Genomic DNA, 24120 nt, shown 5'->3' on the forward strand with positions numbered 1-24120 from the left:
GAATGTGCATCGAATGCAGGGGTGAGATGAAAATCTGACACCAGAGAGCGAGCGGAACGAGATTTAGTAGTACGTTGGAGGGGCGCGTGATTAGGAGCCAGTTTCGGTTGAACGCGGCAACTGCAGTTGATCCAGGATAGTTCCAGTATGTGTCTGTAAATACAATGGAATAATGCAAAAATACGCTGAAACGTGAAAAGTGTGTGACACAATTAGTTATTCTCTTTAAGTATGACACGCTTGCATTTGTTTGCACTTTTTGAAATTCAAAAACGATACGTGCGTATTTTATTTTTTATCGGAAAATCCTCGATCACTAGAGACCGCTTATCCCTGACAATGGAACCATTTTTCAAGCTACACCGAGATCTACTAGCGAGTTATGTCAAAAAATCAAGCCAAAAATTATTAATCACGTGAGACATATCTTTCCGTTGAATGGCCTCTTTGAAGAAAAATATTGGCGGTTATGTTCGATTTTTGAGCAAATTTTCTCTTGCTTTTCCTCAACGGGGCGAAAACCGGGGAGGGGTGGGAACTTTGACCCGCAAAATATTTCTTCACAGGGGCAATTCAACGGAAAGATGAGTGTCACGTTACTCCTAATTTTTGGCTTGATTTTTTGACATAACTCATTAGTCGATCCCCATGTAGCTTGAAAAAAGGTTCCATTGTGAGTGTATTTTACCCAACGTATGAATATATGAGTGCATATTACATTACCCATATAATTATTTTTCTTTATGTTACCCGTTATGTACTTAAACTATGTATAAATATATTTACATATGTGCATACCATAGAATTTATCGCCGAATAAAAACAGTCCATTCCAATTTCGTGCCACTTCTTTGGGCTGATATGCAAATATATATGCTCCCACAGACATTGCCATCGCGGCGTAGGTAATGACGACAAGTAGATTGAAGTCGGGCGAATTTTTGATAAATTTATGCATCACGGTTTGCCCAAGCAAGTAAAAAGTGTACAAAAATACATATTCCGAAATGAATTTAGCTCTAGAATGAAATTTTTGAGAGAATTGTAACGTTCTCGTCTTTTTGTTCCAAATTAATGGAAAGCCGAATTTATTTGCGGTTTTTATCGTTTTCGAAAACTCTTGGGTGAATAGGTCACTAAACATTTTGAAAGTTTGGGTGTGGACGAAATATTGATTTGTAATGAGAGAAAAAGGTTTTGCCAGTGAGCTTACATATTTGCATACATAAATCGACATTTAAACTAGTCAGGTATTCATGGAATAATTTAATTTTAAGTATTTCATGGGGTAAATTAGGTTAAGCGACAGGAAGCCAAAACAGAAGGGAATATACTATTGCCTTCTGTGTTGAATTATTAAGTTAGTGAAATCCGCTTTATGGAAGCGTTGGTCCGTCCGTCCGTTGGTCTCTCCCACCGCGCTATATATATAAGTTCCTACATAAACGATATTTTTCAATTCTATTTCATGCAATCGACAAAACACATGTTAAAAAGCATGTTAAGTATTCGACACGAGAGGTCACGCCTTTCACGGTAAAAGGTCACAAGTAAAAAAACGTCCTACGATAATGGAACACATCATTTGAAAGATATGTTCAATACCTTTTGTAATATATACGACACTTGCGAACTGTGACACTTAAAACACTTTAAAATATATCATAAACTAAAAATAATATATCCAAAATGAGGAAAAATTAGATTTTTTTGCAATATCTAGTTCACCTCGTGGTCGTTTCTAAACCAGTCATAAATAATATCAAGGCAGTTTTACTTTACCCAAAATTTGGCTCCCGCATTCGTATACGAATACATATACATATGTGTACGTTGGAAGGGTGGATGCTAAAATCGAGAATTTTTTATGACATAATATATGAATGGGATTTCTGCAGGATTTTATGTAAGTCCATTTTTAATGGTTTATTTGTTCCCCCCAGTCATAGGAAGGGTAGTTGAAATATAAGGTTTAAAAAATAATAAATTAGACAAGTAAATATGTATATACATAGGTCCATAAATTTATTAAACCTCGACTTACGTGGCCTCTGCCTATACAATTCTACATACATGCATAAGTATGTATTTATGTATCTACAAAATTTCATAGACCTACATATTTATACAAAATTATTTAAACATACACAAATTTATATCTCGATGCTGATTTATGTAGCCTGGTAACACAGTTTTCTGTGACATAAATAAAAACAAGTAAATACACAATCCTCTTCATTTATATGTATCTGTGACACACCTTCATCTTATTCATTTCTTCTTCTTGAGCGCCAACAATGTCCGAAACACGCCGCGGATAATACCCTGCATGAACTTCATAACGGATTTATGCGTCAACACTAAAAACCCGTCTAACCCAAAGAACATTGGTTTGCAACTTTTCCTAAATTTCGACATATATTTCCTATCCGCTCTCGACTCCCAGTGGCCGCCGCCATGCACCCTCCAAGAAGTGAGACAGTCTTTCGCAGACTTTTGAATTTTTGCCGCGCACGTCATAAGTGCGACCCAGGACAGCACGGCGAACGGAACACAGATCGAAAAGGTCAACCTCGTGACTAAATCGATCTTCCCGCCCTCCGCGATTAAAACGTATCCCGTAGAAATACCAAGTTGCCCCAGAAAGGTTTGTATAATTGGTAAGTATCGGCCAAAAACAAGCCTAATTTCCTTCATGCCCAATTGTAAGGAGCGATACACAAAGACGAGATGTTCCGGGGATGTTCCAAGGTCTGGGGAACATTTGAATTTCCTTACTTTGCGGGCTTTTTTACTAGTTAACGCAAGTTCTTCTTGTAGGATCGGAAGGATAAAGAAAATCAGGCTGGAGAACGTTTGGAACAGTGTTTTTATATAGGATGCGACAAAGCAGAAGGAGTACATCATTGCTGGCCCGTAGATGCAGTAAGAAAAATAGAATAGAGCGGGGTAATTTGAAAATATGGTCGGAATATGCATCGGATGTAGGGGTGAGATGGGAATCTGACACCAAGCAACGAACGGGAAGAGATTAAGTAGAAAATTGGAAAGGCGCGTAATTAGAAGCCAGTTTCGGTTAAAGGCGGCAACTGCAGTTGATCCAGGAAAATTCCAGTATGTGTCTAAACAATATAAGAATTAAAACAAATAAGTTAAGACATTGTGAAAAGTGTTTCATACAATTATTTGTTCTACTACTATTACTAGTATTAAAATAATACCAAGCGGTCGTCACATATGAGTACGAAAGTGGCATTGATATGTAAGTAATACGTTGCGTGCATGTATGTAGTAATAGCTCACACTCAGAGCAAAAAGTAAGCAAATTTGCTACCGGGCGGTGTCTATATATGACCTCACCGGTTTGGTAGCGATTTGCTACGAAATTGTAGTAAATTTGCTCCCACATTTTGTCTCACCGTAACAGCGCGGTAGGGAAATACTAGAACATAGTAACATATTTACTACAACTCTGTAGCAAATCGCTACCAAACCGGTGAGGTCATATATAGACACCGCGTTTAGCGATTTTGCTCTGAGTGCAGTATTAAAGTTCTACACTATCGGTAGCAAAGTTTCCTGACCCGGTAAAATTTTATTACCAAGCGGTAGCAATCGAGAAATCACTATCTGCCTGACTATATCAGATTTCTCACAGTTGACAGTGCACATATCTATGTACTTTCCGCTGTTACCGGAACATTAGGTACATACATATATAAATTTCGGTCTAGGAAGAATGGGTACTGACCAATTTGGGTACGTGACGTACCCCACGTCATACATACATTTGCAAATCTAACCAAATTTTTGCACTCACATAGTAAATATGTGAGTCCGAAATTTCCAGGAAATCTGGAAGGCACACAGACATTATCTTGCGTGTTTATTTACATATTTATGAATGGAAACTTTCAGAAGGAAGGATGCAGATAAACTATTTATAAACATACCATAAAATTTAACGCTGTATGAAAACATTTCATTCCAATTTCGTGCCACTTCTTTCGGCTGATATGCAAATATATATGCTCCCACAGACATTGCCGTCATGGCGTAGGAAACGACGAGGAGTAAGTTGAAATCCGGCGAATTTTTGATAAATTTGTGCCTTGCGGTTTGCCCAAGAACGAATAAAGTATACAAAAATATGTATTTCGAAACTAGTTTAGTTCTAAAATGAAATTTCGGAGAGAATTGTAACCTTCTCGTCTTTCTGACCCAAATTAACGGGTAGCCGAATTTGTTTATCGTTTTTATCGTTTTTGAAAACTCTTGGCAGAATAAGTTAGTAAACATTTTGAAAGTCTGGAGTATTGATTTGCAATGAGAGAAGAAAGTTTTGGCAGTGGGCTAAGCCTACTAACAAGGGAACCTCAACTACTGTCCCATCTCGATTTCCTTCGGAATAGCCTTAATCGACAGATAATTTAATGACACTAAAACTTTGTCATAGAACATGCGGTGCAAAATCGCGTTTTCGCGAATTATTTAGCAAGAGCTGCACCAAAACCTGCAATTTTCTCAATGCTTTTAACATAGCCCCCAGCTTTTCGAATGATGAAATGAACTTTATAGAATATTGACAAATTATTTATGTACCGGTCCGCGTAATTTCAGCCCGATCACGAATATGCGAAAAGTGATGCAGACATTTGCCAAGTTGATAAGCTTAATTTAATAAAATTACTCAAAATAATAAACCCCATAAAAAATGGGAATCACTCGAGTCATTAATCACACTTTGATGCTATAGTTATTTGAATATTTTTTACTCTGCAGTCATAACAAGACGACAACTGCATTATGCCAGTACAAGTGAATGTGCATAGACACATACGATTTAATACCTTCTAGGCCACTAAACCAGGTATTTGTTAAACATTTATAATTATGTTTATAAAAACAAAATGCAAAATGCACCACATTTCTTGTAAATAACCTTCAACTGCAACTTCTACTTCCTATATTAATACCTCCTAAACATCAATCTAGTCTTGTACTACTCCCATCATTTGTACAAAACACAATGCGATTTTTAACCCTACTTTTCGCAACAATTGGTATGTAACTCATCCAGGTTAGAATTAATAAACTTAAATAACTAACCTAAAACCATTCACATTTAGCGACCGTCTCCATCAATTCAAACGCAATGCCGGCACGTCGTGAACAACTCGAACTTGAGGACGAATCCTTACCCGAAAACATGGAAAAACGCTGTAAGTTTGCAAAACTACGACTTCCAGAAATCCAGTATTAAGCTAATGCCAAAAGGTATTCGTACATATACGGCACTACCAATTAATAAACAATAGTAGCAATAATACATATTCACTTCCGTATTAGAGTTTTACTATATCGGTAGGAAATTTTTACGCATCATTTGAATACCAAGTGGTATCAACTTTAATACCGAGAAATCAATACCTGCCTGGCCATACCAGTTTTATAACAGTGTAAATAGTATTTACTAAATACTCACTATATTTATTAACTATCGCTTAGATAACAGCAAAATTTATTTGGAAAATAGAAATACACAAATACAAAATTTTTAATTTGTCAACATTTTAAATTTGTCAAAATTTTTGGCTAGACTTACGCGTATCTTTTTATCCAGACTACTATACCAGATTTTTCAGTGTAATTTTAAAATGCAGTTTACAAAAAATGTTCCCGATTTTCTAAATACAGATTCCCACCACCATTACGATTACTACTCCGACGAGGACCACTATTATTCTGGGGAGGCGTCTTACTCTTATGAGCGACACGATTACGGAAGAGCGCTAAAAAAAATCGGGGAAATTTTTGCTTGAAAAAGTCGGAGGTCATGCTGGCGCAAATAATTCCACCTATTACACTGGGTCCAATGGGGGATTATTTGTTGGAGTGGGTGGTTGGGGTGGTAACATAAAGTAAAATAATTTTTAGTGGTAATCAACCGTAAAGATAATGCAAACATAACAATGTAACCACAACAATAGGAAAACAGAATCGTAGGAATGTTATAATCATTAACTTGATTACCAATCTATTTTCAACTTATTTGCAAAATTCGCTTTAAAAATTTAGATGCTCTTATCAGCGCACTTGAGTTTTACATATGTTGTTATGCTTAGAAGAATAAAATAATTAAATGCAACTATATGCCAAATAAGCCCTGGAAATGCTCCCTTTTACAATTATATACTTGCACAATTATATTTATTGTATTTGGAATATCCTTAATTCAAATTGAAGCAATTTTTAATTGTATTTACACAAAATGAAGTTTAACATGATTCCTGCATATTATGTAATTTATTAATTCGCCCCTAAAATTTTGACTTGTTCAGCTGGCTCATCGACGACGACCTTAGCGACGGGACCGAAACATGAAAAATAAAGGCACGCGCAGTCAGTGCCACATTGAAACGAGAACCAACACGCTCCCCCACAAGACTGCAAAAAATATTATAACATGATACATTTTATAAAGAATGGTTATATTCCTAGAAATCCGGTATTAAGATAACACCAAGCGGTATTCATAAGTAATATGCACATTGTAAATAGTACATAATACATTAGCACATAGCTAATGTATGCGATTTAGTTACATTAGCACATAGCATATAACACATAGCTCGGTATTAAAGTTTAATCATACCAACAAAAATTAAGGGCGGGTATAATTTTAATACTATATGGTAGCACATTAATACCGAGAAATCAATATACCAGAATTCTAATAGTGCATAAATTTCTAACACAATCAGGAACTTATTTACGATTAATTACTCACATTTGGTTCTGCAACACGCAAAGACAACTCGTTTTGTGAAGGTGCACTGGTCACCGTTTGAATAGCAACCATGCAAACGGTCAGAATGACGAGGGCAGCCACAGACTTCATAGTTATGGAAGATGAAAAAGTATAAAGTGTGTAGTTTTAAAGTTTGTATCTGATTAATGACTAAACGTAGTGTGCTGTCTGTTTTTATACGAGCTTTAAGTGAGGTTAACGATAAGAACGAATTCGTAATTGGTAATTTCGCCACTTCAGTTTAAAAAAAAACCATGTTATAATTAATGCCCAAGTTCAATTGGTTATTTTATCCCAATTCAGAAGTAATTGATTGTATTAATATGTTCATATGTACGAATATGAAATGGTCCCATATTTGGTAAGTATTTTGTTTGTTCGTCTGAATATGTATTGTAATAATTACTGTGATTGAAATATCAAGTATATATTATACATACGTCACTTTATTCAATTAATTGTAATTTCTTGTCGAACTTTGGGTTCGACAGGTTCGGTAAGTCCGACGACGGACTTATCAAACTGAGTGATAAAAATATCACACCGCGTGTCAGTGATTTAGTATTATAAATAAATATGTAGCATTCATACATAAACATCATTGGATTATTGGATAAAGCAGAGAAATGCTTACATTTTTTTGCCTAATAAACCAGGTTATAAAAAAATGTGGTAATTTTTAGTTTCATGAACCATTTTTTATTACAAATAAAGTTGGAAATTGATTTCACTGCTGTCAACCGCATATTTAATTATGTATATTTAGTTTGATGAAATTGTTATCAATGTATGTATCAAATACTTTTGTATATAAGCAGTACTAAATTTTAAAGATCTGAATGAATGAATTTATTAATCCATTTTTGGGGCCAATCGGGCCCATAAAGGAGTGTATAATTGTGGACAGGTATAATAATAATAATGTTAAATTTTTTGGCCTTTCGGCTAACAAGGGAAGGTCCCCGACTGCTTATCGTGTTCAGGGTACCCACTATGTTTTTTAGAATCTACCAGGACTTCAGATGAAGGATTCATTCATATTTCCGTGTAAAACTCATATTTGGCGCCATGGTGTGGCGCCAAATTTAAAAATTTGCATTTTCGACCAATTTCAAACCCCCATAACTTTTGCAGTTTATGTCTGATTTTCAAAATTTTATGCTTAAAATGATCACAAAAGTCGAAATTTTAGGCAAAAAAATAAAAATAAAGAAATTATAATTTTGGAGATATTTTTAGCATTTTTTCGAGGAACATTTTTCCTAAGAAAATTACGAAATTTTACGAAAAGTTAAAAGTGATAATTTTTCGAAAAATGTCATGGGATACGAAAGTTGAAGTCCTTATCTTGATTTTTGCCAAAATTTTTGAAAATCCGTCCAGGATTTCAAAAGTTATGGCGGTTCCAAAAATAAAAACATTCAAATTTGGCGAATTTGGCGCCACGGCACGACCCCAAATATGAGTTTTACACGGAAATATGAATGAATCCTTAATCTGGGGTCCTAGTAGATTCTAAAAAACATAGTGGGTACCCTGGACACGATAAGCAGTCGGGGACCTTCCCTTGTAAGATCAAAGTGTAGCATCCGTTCTTATCAACTTAATTTTAAATATCTGGGACATTGCATGTGAATGACTTAGATATTTATCCTATGACTTAAAATTTACATATATTGATACCTTTATCAATTAATTGTAAAATTTATATATTAATAAACTCTTGTGTCGGCATTAAGGCATTACTTATGTACATATGTTCAGAAATTGATGCCATATGCATCAAGTTCGTTAAAAAAATTGCTAGTCCCATGATATTATTAATGACTTATTGCTTACTTACTTATGTATAAGTACATAGATACAGAGTAATTTTTTCAGATTTTACAGCGGTTTATTATAGTATTCTTCCGTCCGGACGAGAGCTTAATGAGACATTTTAACTCTGAATTAGCTTAAGGTTTTTTTTTAAATTTCAGATGGTGGCAATTTTGTACCGCGCTGGTCGTGTAGATTTTTAAATGTAAAATGTAATTATGCCCTGCGAATACACCATATAGACTCCTGATGAATAAGATCACTAATATTTATTCTAAGTATTAGCTTCACTTCGTGCTGAAATCCGTACATCCATCACATTCACAAAAATCTGCCCCAGTTCCATACCATCCCGATGGTGAGCAACAATGAGCATCTGCACTGTCCGCGTTGCATTCCGCTATTCCTCCATCATCCAACAATGGAGCGGACGGCCCACACCGGCCACTCTTGTCAGGACCATCTTCCCAGTCCCACCATTTCTTTGGGGGGTATACATAGTCCGGATTATCGAGGAAATTGCCGCACCCGTCACACTCACAAAATTCCTGGCCCGTCCCACAATACCCAGACGAGGAACAGCAGTGTGTATTTGCATCGTCGGGATTACATATGGGTATGTTGCCATTTAAAGGTGGCGCTGGTCGGCCGCATCGGCCCCACTTTCCTTCCCCGTCAGACATTGTGTACCACGCGATTGATAAACGAGTCGGCTTCACCGGTTCTTCAAGCATAAGGGACGGATCGTTACCATAATTCTTGCATGTTGGACAGTCACAAAAGTCTGGACCAGAACCGCAATAACCGTACGCCCCACAGCACGAGTAACCTGGGTCTTCTGGATCGCAAACTGGGTAATATTCGTTTATCAAGGGGGCACTCTTGCCACACATTCCCTCATAACCGTTGCCATCCTCGGGTGTCCACCATCTCTTCTCATCGGTTGGGAGACATCTATGTGTTACCTTTTTTATAATTAAATTATATCAACGTATAAAGCTTGATAATTATAGCACTCTCGTGATTTTACTAACACACCTCAAATGGATCAAAATGTCCACACAAGTTCCCATTAGAAAGAACGCTTAGCATAGTGTCGGCGTCGTCATCCTGGTCTAACGCCCAGATCATCATTCCGCCCAAATTGTATCCCTTGGCGTATGAAACTTTAGCCGCGAGACTAACTGGATCTTCAAACCCTAAGAATTTCCTTTCAACAGCATTATATGCATACGGGGTTTTTGTTTTTTCATGCATTTTGACTACATATCCAGAGTTACTAAGGATGTCATGTTTTATAGATTTCCATGGCAGGAATGATCCCGTGAAGCCACCTCGACTCGCCACATGTCATCTTCACCGTCGATAGACTCGTCGGGGACATTATTCCACAACCGCCTGTAGAAAGGTACCCCCATATTTATTTACGATGGAGAATTAGCTTTACACGTGTAGTACTTTGTTGTCCAGTGGGCGTTCATTTTACCTGAAAATCCTTTCGGAGTCCCGTAATAAAGCGGAGACGGTGGCCCTATGTAAGCTCCCCACTTACTGGCCCAAGGTCCATAGTAGTCATAAGTCATGACGTTAGCCCAATATGATATTATGCTTGTAACGTGATCCATGTAATTCTGAAAAATAATTGTGTTAATAGCGAAAAGAATTGATAAAATCTCATATTTATTTTAATAACTGAAGTCCTACGTAGTACTATATACTATATGCACTGTACATATGTATGTACTACATACTATGTAGTATGATATTACCAGGACTTCAAACAAATGTCCTATTTGCCCCATTCCATACTAAAGTAACCAAATTTTAGCGAAGTCGGGAAAGTTTATGCCCGTCGGATGGGTTATCTAAGACAACTGAATACAGTCAGACGATTGTCTGTCCTCATGTGCCCTCAGCGCGGAGGGCCCATGAGGGCGCATATTGTAAAAGCCCAGCAATGTCAAAACCTGGATCTAACGTCCATTGACCGGCGGCACCCGCAAATGAAATTGGGTACGGTTCTGATCTTCCAACTCGGGATGAATAGTCGTTCAATGCCTCTCGCAGTTCAGTCATGAGCTCGACATAATTCTCCTCGTCGGATGGGTTTCCCTCCACGGCGCCTCCTGTCACGGGAAATTCCCAATCTACGTCTACGCCATCTAGATCGAAATCCTCTAAGATCTGGAGAACTGAGGAAATAAAGTTTTCTCGTAAGACCGAGCTGGCCGCGATTTAACTAAAGCTCTCCGAGTTTTCCCACCCACCCACGGCAAACATTCCCTTTAGGTGCGAAAAGTTGTGAAGGACTTTTAGAAATTGACCAAATCTTAGTTTTGATATGGCAATCTTCATCAGGATTTGGGGAATTGTTCGGATCCGCTGAGCCAAGACGGATTGTTCCATCGGGTAGGGTTTGGAAAAAGGCAAACACGACGTGGGATAGCTTTGCTGCTTGGGTGTCTCGCAAGGTCGTATTTCCCCAGGATGGAAAGTACCCAATTAATCGTTTCCCGCAAGATGCCGATTTGTACTCTGGAGACGAAAAGCTTGGCCTCGATAGGGTGTCATTGTTTCCCTCCCCTATCATAAACTCTTCCTTCCTGCCCCCAATATTTCTCGGGTTTAGCATATCGTTAACAAAATTTATTCTAGAGGAAGATATCCTGTATATGAACGAACTAGGGCGAGTACTTCGGGCATTATCGTAGGTAAAAATAACCGAGAATTCTACTTGGCCATCAGCTTCTACCACGTCACGAACCATGCTCTCGGCCTCTCTCCAAGCCCCTCGGTTAATATTTGAATTCTGTGGAAATATATTTTCTTCCATGGTTCCACTTCCGCCTAAACCTTGCGCTATGATATGTCCAGCATCGTCATTACGCTCACCCATGGACCTTGCGTATACTCGAATACGGTCATTCGTAGATGTACCTTGTCCCAAGTGTTCTCTTCGAATAAAAGCATGTACACCTTCTACTCTCCCGTTAGAACTCCGATGGACGTGAAAGGCCAGTCTGGAAGGTGCGTCCATGATTCTGTTTTGATATTGATCACTCTGAAGGGCAGCAATGCCTAGGAAAAATAGATCAGGCATCCACCGTATGCACTGTGGTGGACCCGGCCTGTTGGATGCTGCTGCTGCTCCAAGTGCAACGGTGCCCGCAATAATTGCTGGTAAGAGCCAAGGTAAAAATTTTGGGGAACGGTTTACAAGTGTTGTAGTGTTTGTATAGTAGGACGAGGATATTAATGGTTTAGAGGATTTTGTGGATCTTCGACGTCTCAATTTGTCATGAACATGCGTGCGAGATTCCCTGTACTCCATTTCGTGCTCGTAACAAGGGCCGATCGCTTCAGCAAGATCGTTGAAATCAACGTCTTTCATATTACTGTGTCCACTACTGCCGGGATAGATTCGGGTCGATGTGCCTGAACAGTTTCGATGTTCGTAGAGTCGAATACAGTTGCCCTTCGTGTTCACGGACGAAGCTTCCTTTGCTAAAGTTACAGAAAGTGGAATGCAGTACATGGTGGGAGGACCAGTGTCGTAGGAAGGTCCTGAATTGTGAAAAGTACATTAATAGAATTGTAGAAACTTATTTTTTAACCATATATTACGATTTAACCTTTGAAATTCTTGTCTTTGTACAATATTACATGAAATTCCTTAGGCCTTTGCGACACGGCATAATGCAATTCTATTAATATTATCAACGGGAAGACTGGTAAAATCATATCGATTTTATGAGAATTTAACACACGTAATTAATTAAGGTGATTTTCGGATGTCCATATACTGGCGTATGCACATATGTGTGCTGACAGCTATATTCTTATATAGGTAGGGAAAACCTTACATACATTTATTGACAAAAATTAATGTTTATTCAGATGCCGAAATTTGTTAGAATTTATTTTTTTTAATTGATTGTTATCCGTGAAGATTTATCGATTCTTCTTTATTTAAATATGAAGCTCGGCATTGAAACTTTCAAGCCGAAAGCAATACCGAAATTGACACAGGTGATGCTCAATTAATAAGGTAAATAACGTCGAACACGATTCATTAAACAGAATGACATGTCCTATTGTTAGATAAATGCAAATATTTCTTGCTCAAGCCAGCTTGCCAGGCTTATTGAAGTTTTGACCTTCAATTTTAATTGTATCACAATTATTGTTCTTCGTTGGAAAATTGGGTAGACATAATCATCATCTGTTCAAACTCATCGAACCACAAATGTACGTATTTCGTAAAATAACTAATCGTAATTGTTAAACCATGGGAACGGTTACACCATACAATGGATATGGAGGTGGTCTTCCCGCGTATACTCACAGATTTTGACCAAACTAATATCAAATTGACACTATCTATAACTTAAAGTGTAAAAGTGATGATTCCATCGGTATTAATAAAAGCAATGAATATTAATCAATTTCAATTACGCTAGTAACAATTTTTTAAGGATTGTATGAGTATGCAATTCATCTATCTAGCATACATTGAGCATACATGCATGTACATACATATGTGAGATAGATTATATAGATATACGGATTATACAGAAATATCTGTATATCTGTATGTAAGATATGTATGTATATTACATATATGTGTAAGAAATGATATGACTGTAAACTGCACTGCTAGAAGTATAATCTACAAAATGACGCTACAAATATTGCGATTAAAGTTGCTACCGTTCTGTATTAAAATTATACCGGTACGTAAAAATTTGCTATCGATGTGGTAAAATTTTAGTGGCGAGCTACATATTACTACACGATATTAATGCTGATCAATACCACCTTGGTAGAGTATATAAATATTTACATACATTAGTACCGCTTTGTATTATTTTAATCCTGGATTTCTAATAGTATAGTATAAATAATTGTAAACGCAATTTTCGTTTTCTGTGCACGTATGTATGTATTTAATATTTATTTACAAATTTCCATCTCTGCTTGGTTGGCACTACTGATTACTAAATTTGATGAATATAGTCCGCATTGTTTTTTAATCAGTTATAATTCGTACACACGGTCCATTTTAATTTCAATCCAGTTTGAGACCTCCCCTTAAAATGAAAGTATCTAATTGAGTTAATTTCATCCCCCTTAATTTAGAATTACGCACAAAATACTAATAGAATTTGCTCACAATTTCCTGTAAACAAGTCCACTGCGATGCAGCCCTATTTAAAATAATATACCATATCTATGTTATAATCATTCCGTTAAAAACGTATTTCTTCGTCTTAAAGTAGTTCATTTGAAACTTATTCCAAATTTGAAAATAAATATTTATTCATTATTCATTCGTCCCATTTTATCGCAAATTCCCGTTATTCGATGAGTTTCTCAACATGTATTAAGCATTATTCATTCGTCCCATTTTATCGCAAATTCCCGTTATTCGATGAGTTTCTCAACATGTATTAAGCATCACAAGCTATGATTGTATGTTCTTGAGGTTGAGCAAGAATATTTTATGGGAGGATTGTAATTCTCATTAATTTCCGGCGGCAGATTTGAAATTCCTGCAAGTTGAGTATATGAGTACAATACAATGCTGCCTGGAGACGGAGATTTGTAATCCTGAGTTTGACTAATTTTGATTTTCCCTCTGTGTTTACAATCGCAAAATACAATCATGTACTCTTGCTCAACCTGTCTAATATTTGTCCAATTCATTCTAAAATTTGGAAAAATATATTCTCTCATTATTCATAAATTTAATGAATAACGAATGAATAATTCTTTCATTCTTTCACAAGCATGTAAACTAATTTCTTAAATAAAATATGAGTTGTCCCCATATTGAAAGTGTCAAGGTTCCCCCTATTTTTTCACCCACCTAAAAATTAATTTTGGACATGTAAAGCACATAAAAATTGACAAATTTGATGAGCTTTCTAGAACTGAAAACAGAATTTGATTATATCCTTTCGTTAGAAAATGACAGCACAAAATGTAGTGGAAGTGGAAAATTAGTTTGCCACTCGTGCGAAAAAGTGATTTTCTCGGATCGGAAAAAGGCTCTTGACCACCTCATTCTTCAAGGGATGCACAGGACAAAATTAACCATACCCTATACGGGTATAGGGATCGTGAAAATGCAAAGTATAAAATTTGGCCGTGTCAACCTGTGCGCCAGCAGACCGATATACTGACGCGAAACGTGAAAAATCATTTGGAGGCAACTTCAACATATCCGTGAGGGTTGCACCCAAACAACTAAAAATTTCAAAAACATATCTTCGCACGATCAAAGCCAATAAGATGGGCTTCAAAACTTACAACACTAAAACCGCGCCAAAGTACAATCAAGATAAAAAAACCGGAGCTAAAACAAATTGTCGAAAACTTGAGGAGAAAATTTTGAAATCGACTTCCAGAAGTTTGTCGTCTTGGATTATGAAAACTACTGTCCCGTTGACCTCGAAGCGTCAATCGTGTAAAGTTCTGCTCATGTAGAAGTAAAAATGACGTTCGTTCGAAATTTAAATTCAAAACCAAGCAAAATTTCGGATGAAATACATAAAATGGCTGCCGATAGACAAAAATGGGAGCGTCTCAAATCCATTCGCCTCCACCAAGATTTTGAACTTTTGGATTTATTTCAGAGAGTGTATCATCAGGAGATTGACCCCCTCTATCAACAACGAGCACGTTCTATTTTTCCTGACATAGGTACGTACCAAGATGCCAAAATAGTGACCGGGTACCTCGGAGGGAAAAAAGTTGATTTTGTCGATAAAATAGACAAGGCTCCAAAAGTACCTCAGTGTCGACCCATTAAAAGACTTTATGCATTACTTAAGAAATAATACACTCATAAGAAAATTATATCACAAAATTTGTAAGAATTTCATCGGGTTATGGAGAAAACCATCATAGAAGTTGATGAAACGAGTGGCGAAGCGCTCATGAGAGGTATGCGACAAAATCTTCTCTCCACTGGTACGGAAGGGGTATATGCACAACTGAAGGATTAAAAAACTTCGGTATGCTCATCGTTAGTATTCCACAAAAGTTTCGTTAGATTTGATTCATGCATGCATTTTCTGCAGATCAAAATAGACTGACACTTTCAATAAGGGGACAGTTCATATCTGGCTTACATTAACATTTCGATCCAAAGTATGCTTATACCAGTCATCGACGTATGGTCGATCCGCATGCCCTTTGTCAAATATTGCGCCACAGACTCCCATTGTTCGGGTACAAGCTCATAGTAGTCGTACAGATTGAAATTGTCAAAGTTCAAATTAACCGAGGTAAAGTTTAAGTTTCCCGCGTAGGAGAGAACGTTAACGTTGCCAACGATTGGTAGTCTCACGACGATAGCGATTTCTACAAGGGGTGCTTCCAACTCGAAAAAACCAGCCGCCTACACCGCTAGATGGCAGGGTTTCAATCGTTCTGCATTCAGAGCCATGGAAACCCACGACAATTTCGGTTTTATGGTTTAGTTCGTAATTTCCCGATATGCGAAGTTTACCGGGGGAAGACGCGCTATATGTGATTCTAGCGATCTTAGCAAATGGGTCGAATTCCACATTAAAATTTCAAGTTCTGAAAAACCATGCACAAGGATGTCCTTTGCGGCAAAATGACCGTGAAAGCGTCGTCGTTGCACCGGGGCAGGTGTTTGGGTTGTAGTCGAGGGACAGGTTCAGCGCGGGAAATGGTATAGGGTCGACTGACCTAAGGGAGTTTAGGTTTTCTTGAAGTTCCGGATGTTTCAATTATTCGAGAAGTTTGGGAAGGATGATGCCTTGGAAGATGGTGGAGGCGATTTCATCGTGATCTGGGTGGATTGCAAGACACTTAAAAATCCAGTACTAAACTAATGCCAAGTGGTATTCATATAAATATGTATGTATGAGTCGACCAAAGGGGTATTGATAAGTAATTCAGTGGAGTAATACTATGTATATCGGTATTAAAGTTTTACCATATTAGGGGAACAAGTTTGACATAGCGGTATAATTTTTATACCAAGCGGTACGAACTTCAATACCGAGAATCAGTACATACCTGCCTGACTATACCAGATTTCTAACAGTGTACATATTTGGTAGAATTTGAAAAACGTTAATTTATTTTGACTCACCAAGCAAATTCTCGTCAATAGGCTCGATTATTTTGGCCGGAATGGAATAAGCCAACCCTGCATAAACCAGAAACAATGCTCCCTCAACTTTGGAGTTCTTCTCAAGCTAGTGAATATTTTGCAATGAGAGCAAATTTATTTTGACCGTCATCGTCATTATTTAGTATTCTGAATAAGTTTAACCCTGTGTGCGGTGAATTTTTATACTGGAGAGGAAGAGGACCGATCCGAACCATTTTGTAAAGCAGACACGCCACCCAAGTCCAAATTACAAAGTTATCACTGCGTACTCCATTATGCACGCTGTTCAAATTGGTTTCTCATCAAGACAGGGTGTGCTACGCAAAAATATTGCATCACCTAGAATTTGGACTCTTGTCTGATGATCAAAAAACAAACCTTTTCACTTTCAGTTTTCAACTCTAAAAAGGGTTGCTGGCAGAGTATTGGAATCACGTAGCAAGAAGGCCAAGAAAATTCGACCACCAACAACTTCGTCCTCTGAAGACGACGACTCGGTTGCCGAGGTTGACGATGACTTGGATTTAGCCGGTTTTAGCGGAAATATATTTTCCCAGGATGGTAACCGCAATAATCCTTGTCTCTTTTACAAATTATCCTTCGTGTCTTTATTTCTAAAAAGTTTTACTTGGTTGCAGATGTAGATGCAGTGCAGACCCGCCCAAATTTTGCACCAACCTCTTCTTCGAGCAATTATTCCTCTTCACTCGTATTAGTGCCGGATGATCAGAATACGCCGACGATTTCTAATCTTCAAAACTCAACTTATGGATCATCACAACATATAAATGAACCCTTGCCTACCTCAGCACTAAGGAATTCTACACCTCGGACACAAAAAGCTGGCCGTCAATTGTTTTCGGAGGTCAACCCAAGACGAAAAGGTGATACATAATTGTTATGATTTTTCCAATTAAACACTTTGATAACATTTGTACTTATTTATTCGCATTATTCATGCTGTACAGGAGGATTTGAGGAGGTGGTGATAAATTTGCTGACAGAGTTGAAGACGGACGTTGCCGAACTTTTGAGACGGTCAAAGGTGAATAACCCAGCCAGGAAAATTGTAAGCATCCCGTTTAAACTTCCGTTGAGTTTAAAAAGTGACCTAGACAAGCTGGAAGCCTGGATTATGGCCGACCAGAAAAACTCTTCAGATTTGGTACGAATAATTACTGCTTATTACTTATACTTACTGTATTTTATATCCCTGATTAGAAATTACATCGCTTTATAAATTCCAGGTGGAGCATTTGTCACAGTGGGGAGGTGAAACACCAGAGAAAGTCACTCGTAGAATTTTATGGGAAATTTTTGGACCGGTTCTCGCTCGACAATTTAATTATACGGGAGGTGGTAAATTGGAGAAACACTCATTTTCTGCATTAGAACTTCACAATATAGTTGTCGGTATGAAATGAAGAGATTTACAAACATTTCTAAATTGTTTAACTTATTTGTCTTCCCACATATTTAAGTTTTTGCTTCGTTTGAATTTTTAGCTGCTGCACGGGAGTGCGACGCCGCAAAAAACACCGAGATTTCAAAAATTGAGAGAGTAATTCTCAATTATTTTAGAGATACGCGGGATAAGAAAGGGCCAGGCGCCCGAGTTCGCCTTCGACATGTATTAAAGAAGACGACGATTGATACGGCAGGAGGTTCGACGCCTTCTATCGCTGGTGGAAATCCGTGAACAGGAAATGGAAGAAACAAATCCTGAAGAAAATAGTTACAGTGGTTCTACTAATCTTAATATAAATAGTGTAAATCTTAGTAATCAATCAGAGGGCGCTTTTGTTACTTCTCAAGGTAGCGATATAGGTGAACCTAGTTTAGTAAGTAAATTAGCTGGATGGGCGGTACAACATAATATTACACATACTGCTACTTCAGATTTGCTTAAAATTTTAGATCCATATGTAGATTCTAAACTTCCTAGATCTTCCAAGACTCGCCTTTCAACTCCTAGGCGTATCTTAGTTAATTCCTTGGGGGACGGAAAGTTTGTTTATTTTGGTATCATAAATTTTCTAAAGCAAGAAATTACTAATGGCTTGGTCGAGTCCCAGCTTCCTTTAGTAGCTAACTGGGCGACCAATTTTAATACTGATCAGAAAAAGCTTCTTACAATAAGTATCTCCAGTGATGGTATTCCAATTGCAAAAAGTAGTGGTCGGCAAATGTGGCCAATTTTAGTTAGGTTAGACCAAGCAAAAATTGGTAGCGCTTTACAGTGGAAGGACTAAGCCGTCTGATATACAGGAGTTTTTTAGCAAATTTGTAGAAGAGGTTAAAATGTTACAAAATGATGGATTTGTAATAAATGGTATTAAATATTTCGTAAGAATTAGTTGTGTCATTGCTGATGCCCCAGCCCGTAGTATGATAAAAGTTATCAAAGGTCACACGGGATATCATGGGTGTGAGCGTTGTGAGGAAGAAGGTGACCACCATCGAAATAGGCTAGTTTTGTAAACTCTAATTCTAGATTAAGAAATGATACCGGGTTTCGATCAAAATGCGATCCTGATCACCATCTTGGTAATTCTCCTGTTTTAGCCTTAGATGTAGGTTTGGTATCTAATGTGGTGCTTGACTACATGCACCTAATTTGTTTAGGGGTAATGCGTAAATTACTTTACACTTGGGAATCTGGCGATCTTGCTACTCGACTTCCGAATAGGTTGTTCAAAAATATTTCGTGTTTCTTAGTAAGTATCTCTGAATTTGTCCCGTCTGAGTTTTCGCGTAAGCCGAGGTCGTTTGATGATTTGCATCGTTTTAAAGCTACAGAATTCCGTCAATTTCTTCTGTATCTCGGAACTGTAGCTTTGAAAAATATTTTACCAGCCAATTTGTACAGACATTTTCTTATGCTACACACCGCGACATTTATTTTATTGTCTGACAAGGCTCATATTGCGGAGTTGCATAATGTTGCTAAAATAATATTAAGGAAATTTGTTGATAAAAGTAATGATTTGTATGGCAGTACATTTATGAGCTACAATGTGCACTCGCTACTCCATGTAGCAGATGACAGTATTTATTACGGAAATTTAGATAACGTAAGTGCATTTCCATTTGAGAATTTTTTAGGTGACATGAAACGTATGATTCGTGGAAAAAGGTGTGAGATTGAGCAAGTTGCTAAACGTGTGGTAGAAAAAGAAAGTTGTACAGTTTATCCTACTGTTGTTTCTAATCCTACGCACAAAAAAGTAATTGCCAAAATATTTACTAAAGATAATATAAAAGTATCGCCCTCCAGACGCGATTGCTAATTGTTACTTAATACAGGAGAAATAATTCAAGTGGTTCGAATTTTAGCCCACGACTCATTTAGTTGTAGAATTTTAAGTTGTAAAAAGGTGGTGAAATATTATCCCATTGCTAGTTCTAGCTTAGCAATATTTGAAATTAATCTAAATAACTTTAAAGGATTGCAAAATGTAAACGTGAACACTATTGTTTCCAAATACGTTGTATTACCATTTAAAACTAATAATCCAAACATTTGTATTTGTACGCCAATGGTTCAAATGAAATTAAAATGAAATCTTGATTGAAAATTGAAATTTTGTAACAATTATTTTAGATTCGATAGCGAGTGGGAATATGGTGGGGAAGGGATTAGTGTCCCACGCTAAAATTGCGCATTTGTTGCATAAAATACCTACGAAAAGCTAGTCGAATCTGAATGCGAAAGAGGTGGGCACCCATGTGGGATCCCCAGTTCGAATTGACGGCGGACGTATTTTCATTTGTAGCGTAGTTTCTATTGTGATTCCCCGCATGGGATCGGCGTGAAATCATGATTTTGTTCTTGTTGGGTCGCCAGGGTATATTTCTCCGCATATGTAAACATTTATGCTATTTTCTAGTACACAATTGTAATGTTTAAACAAATTTGTAGGGGAATTTGTTGGTCTAAGCATACATAAATACATATCTAAGCGAATTTTGTTATTGAATTGAAGTACATAAAGTTGGAAAAAACTATTTACTACTACTACTTTTTTGTTCCAATTGATTACCTACGGTATAAGCATTTTATAATGAGGGTACTCTTTATATCTTCGCATTCCTAGCTTACATACTTTAGTGATAAAATATAGATAAATTACGACGGTCACGAGATTTTGTGAGCGTCGTAACATTTGTAGTTACAAATCGCGTTACTAAGGTTGCGACTTTTACGAAGCTTGACCCCTTGTTTTTCCACACTCACATATCCTAAACTATTTTTATACGATACGAAGGATACAAAGGAATCATGAATCTCGTCAAAATGCATGTTTTCTTAAATTAATATGCGGCCAATACATAATTTGTACGTGTCACCGATTGGCTTTGTAACCATAATATGCATAGTTATTTACATAGGTTTGTATGTATGTACATACCTACCTACATAATTACCTACACATTATGCAACTTCTCAACTAAATACCTACATATTTACGAATGAATAATATCGCTTTATCAGCACATTCCTGATTCCGGAGTGAAGTTCGACACATTATGTATGTACTGATTAAATAAATTTGATATGCGCGTCGAATTGGAAAATCATTACATATGTATTTATGCAAGACGCCAACAGTTGAATTTTAGCCATGGTCGAGATTATAGAAGGGTTACGATTTGCCAGTGCACTTGCCGAGCTTAAATGCAGAATCCAAAGTATGCACATACATATGTAAATGCGAATCTAAAATTTCTAAAAAATAACTAATCGTGCTTACTTTTCTATAGAAGATGAAAAAATTGAGCCATACAGCGATATCCTGGATGACAAATTCTTAATGGGTTTTCTCCGTGGGAAGAAATGGGATGTGGACAAGGCCATGATATGCGTAAGAGACCATGCGTAAAGGGTGTGATCAATTTTCCCTTCAAAATTTTGACCCCTGGTGTCGCTCATATTTCCGATATTGCATTCCTTAACGGTGAGACACATTGACCCTCAAGTCGATCACATGACTTACATATGCACGTGACATATTCGTCAAGTTAAATAAATTTTATTACATTGAAACTAATTTATTTTTATTTTTTTCATTCAGTTGCAACACTATATAAAAATGAGGACGGTAAAATACAAAAATTTTACCAAACTTTATCGCCCATCGACCGTAAAGTTCTTGGACAAAGGTGTCCTTAACCTCTTGAAGCATCGGGACCCTCATGGAAGACTCGTTCTACTGGCACAAATTAGTAAGCGAGACTGAAAAGTATTGCAAAATTTAAATTTCTACCAGAATCGACATTTTAAGACTAAACTTACGTAAAATCAAGAATTATTAAAAATTCGAAATATTCAGAAACTTGGTAAAATTCATACTCCGACAAAATCAAAATCTGACTTCTGATGAGAATAAAGTGAATTTCAATAAAAATTTCCAAATCCCTTAAACTTTTTAGATAAATGGTCACCCTCCGAAATCCCGGCGGATGAAGCGATCGCCACCGCTTTATTTATCGTGGACGAAGGGATCCGCTCCTTTTTATCCACTGGAAACGAATGTGTCGCGATTTTCGACTGCGCCGGCATCACTTTCGCCCAAGCGAGGAATGCAACCCCAAAAAAGATAATTCTACTAATCGACATGTTTACCAAAAATATTCCGACGAAACCGAAAGGTGTGCATTTCATTAATCACGGATTTATAGTGCACCACTTGTATCGCTTCGCGAGCCCCATGCTGGAGAAAAAAATTCGTGAAAGGGTAACCACAAATTTTGATAAATTGAAAGATTTCCAGTTTTTAGTTTTTTAATAAATTTTGATAACGATGAAACGTGACTTAATCAAAATATTAGTAGGGTGTACATACATCCACTGTTAAAAATTTGGTATAGTCAGGCAGGTTTTGATTTCTCAGTACTAAAGGTGCTACCGCTTGGTACTAAAGTTATATCGGTTCGTAAAAATTTTCTTATGGATATGGTAAAACTTTAATAAGGAACTATTACCACACGGTATTATTTATCAATACCAGTTTGGTAGAGTCATACATACATGGATAACGCGTGGTATAATTGATACTGGATTTCTAAGTATATTTTCTTTAAAAAATGCAGGTGCACTTCCACTCCAACACGAGCCAATTGCATGGACACATCCCAGCCAAAATCTTGCCAACTTCTCTCGACGGGGAATTAGAAACGGAAGATGCGTTTGACACCAGTCAGGATGCCGTGGTCAGGGGAAATGACTATTTTTATGAAAGATTAGCCAGGTAGCGAGTACAAATCTATTAATTTTCAAGTGATCAGTAAATTGATAACTATTTAAGGTTGCAATAATTTTTGCGTATATAGCGAACTACAAATAGTCAAAAAGTGACTTCCAAAATAAAATCGTGGTTCGCGACAAGTTATTGAATTCTTTTATTATTTAATTTTACGTATTGTTACAAGTTTACATATGGTGTCGAGCATGTTATACACAGTACAAATTTATATGTGTAATTTACACTTAAAAACTAGTTAGGTCTGTACATATTTATGAGATCACGTCAATTTAAACACATTGTAATAAGTATATTTACGCAATAAATTATTTTATATAACGCAAAATTATGTGACTTTTATTCACGGGTCGTGCAGTAAGTATGAGAGACCGATCAAGGGGATAATTGTAAATATATTAATTATGGCATGGGACATGTTCATGAATTGAGGGAGGTGGTGATCAAAACTCTCCGAAATAGATGAAATGCCTTATGTAGGGTCCCTATATCGAGATTGAACAAGTGAACCTTATCAAACAATGCATGCATACATACATTTTGACACTGATCACTCAAGGGTAAAAGTTCTGAATTGATGACTGATCAAGTTCAATTATTTAAATCAAGAGAGAAACTTGTGTAAATAAATAAGCATGGGAAATTTGTTGATGTCGCAGTGTATTCGTGTTTTGTTGCGTGAAGAGACAATTTGCGGGCCTGTCAATGAAAAATGAGATCACTCGATTCATGATTAATTGAAGAGTTTGACTGATTACTGTAGGTATTTGTACTTCCCTTTCTCAACATAATATGTACATATGTATGTAAATATGAATTAAGTTATGTATGTAAATATAAATATAAAACTGAAATTATTTATGTCCATTTGATGACTCACTTAAATATGTTTTTACTAGTATAAAATTTTCCGGGTCGAAATCAGACATAATAGTTTTTAACAAAATGCTAACATTAAGTAATACTTAATATTATATTTAATACTGCGTTTAGCAAGATGTTTATAGTACAGCCGGGTATCTACATAATTCCCTTTTACAATCGTCTTAAGGGTCTCATTTAATGGACCAGACTTT

The 24120-nt window shown here is 36.8% G+C and overlaps 2 protein-coding genes across 2 annotated transcripts; one reads left to right on the forward strand and one right to left on the reverse strand.

The window, feature by feature from the left end:
- Positions 1 to 8573: 8573 nt before the first annotated feature.
- LOC110861904 lies at positions 8574 to 12440 on the reverse strand. Its single transcript, XM_035845097.1, has 5 exons — positions 12262 to 12440; positions 10908 to 12193; positions 10540 to 10864; positions 9668 to 9978; positions 8574 to 9594 (listed from the first exon to the last, which is right to left on the reverse strand). Exons 1-5 carry the CDS (start codon positions 12368 to 12370, stop codon positions 8917 to 8919), a joined length of 2709 nt encoding a protein of 902 aa, XP_035700990.1. The 5' UTR covers positions 12371 to 12440; the 3' UTR covers positions 8574 to 8916.
- An 8958-nt stretch (positions 12441 to 21398) lies between these two features.
- LOC110861906 (alpha-tocopherol transfer protein) lies at positions 21399 to 23525 on the forward strand. The gene is made up of 6 exons (XM_022111039.2): positions 21399 to 21473; positions 21546 to 21646; positions 21857 to 22007; positions 22215 to 22519; positions 22875 to 23032; positions 23115 to 23525. Exons 1-6 carry the CDS (start codon positions 21407 to 21409, stop codon positions 23137 to 23139), a joined length of 807 nt encoding a protein of 268 aa, XP_021966731.2. The 5' UTR covers positions 21399 to 21406; the 3' UTR covers positions 23140 to 23525.
- Positions 23526 to 24120: the final 595 nt, after the last annotated feature.

The sequence above is a fragment of the Folsomia candida genome, unplaced genomic scaffold (genome assembly GCF_002217175.1).
Source record: "Folsomia candida strain VU population unplaced genomic scaffold, ASM221717v1 Fcan01_Sc047, whole genome shotgun sequence".
NCBI classification, from domain to species: domain Eukaryota; kingdom Metazoa; phylum Arthropoda; class Collembola; order Entomobryomorpha; family Isotomidae; genus Folsomia; species Folsomia candida.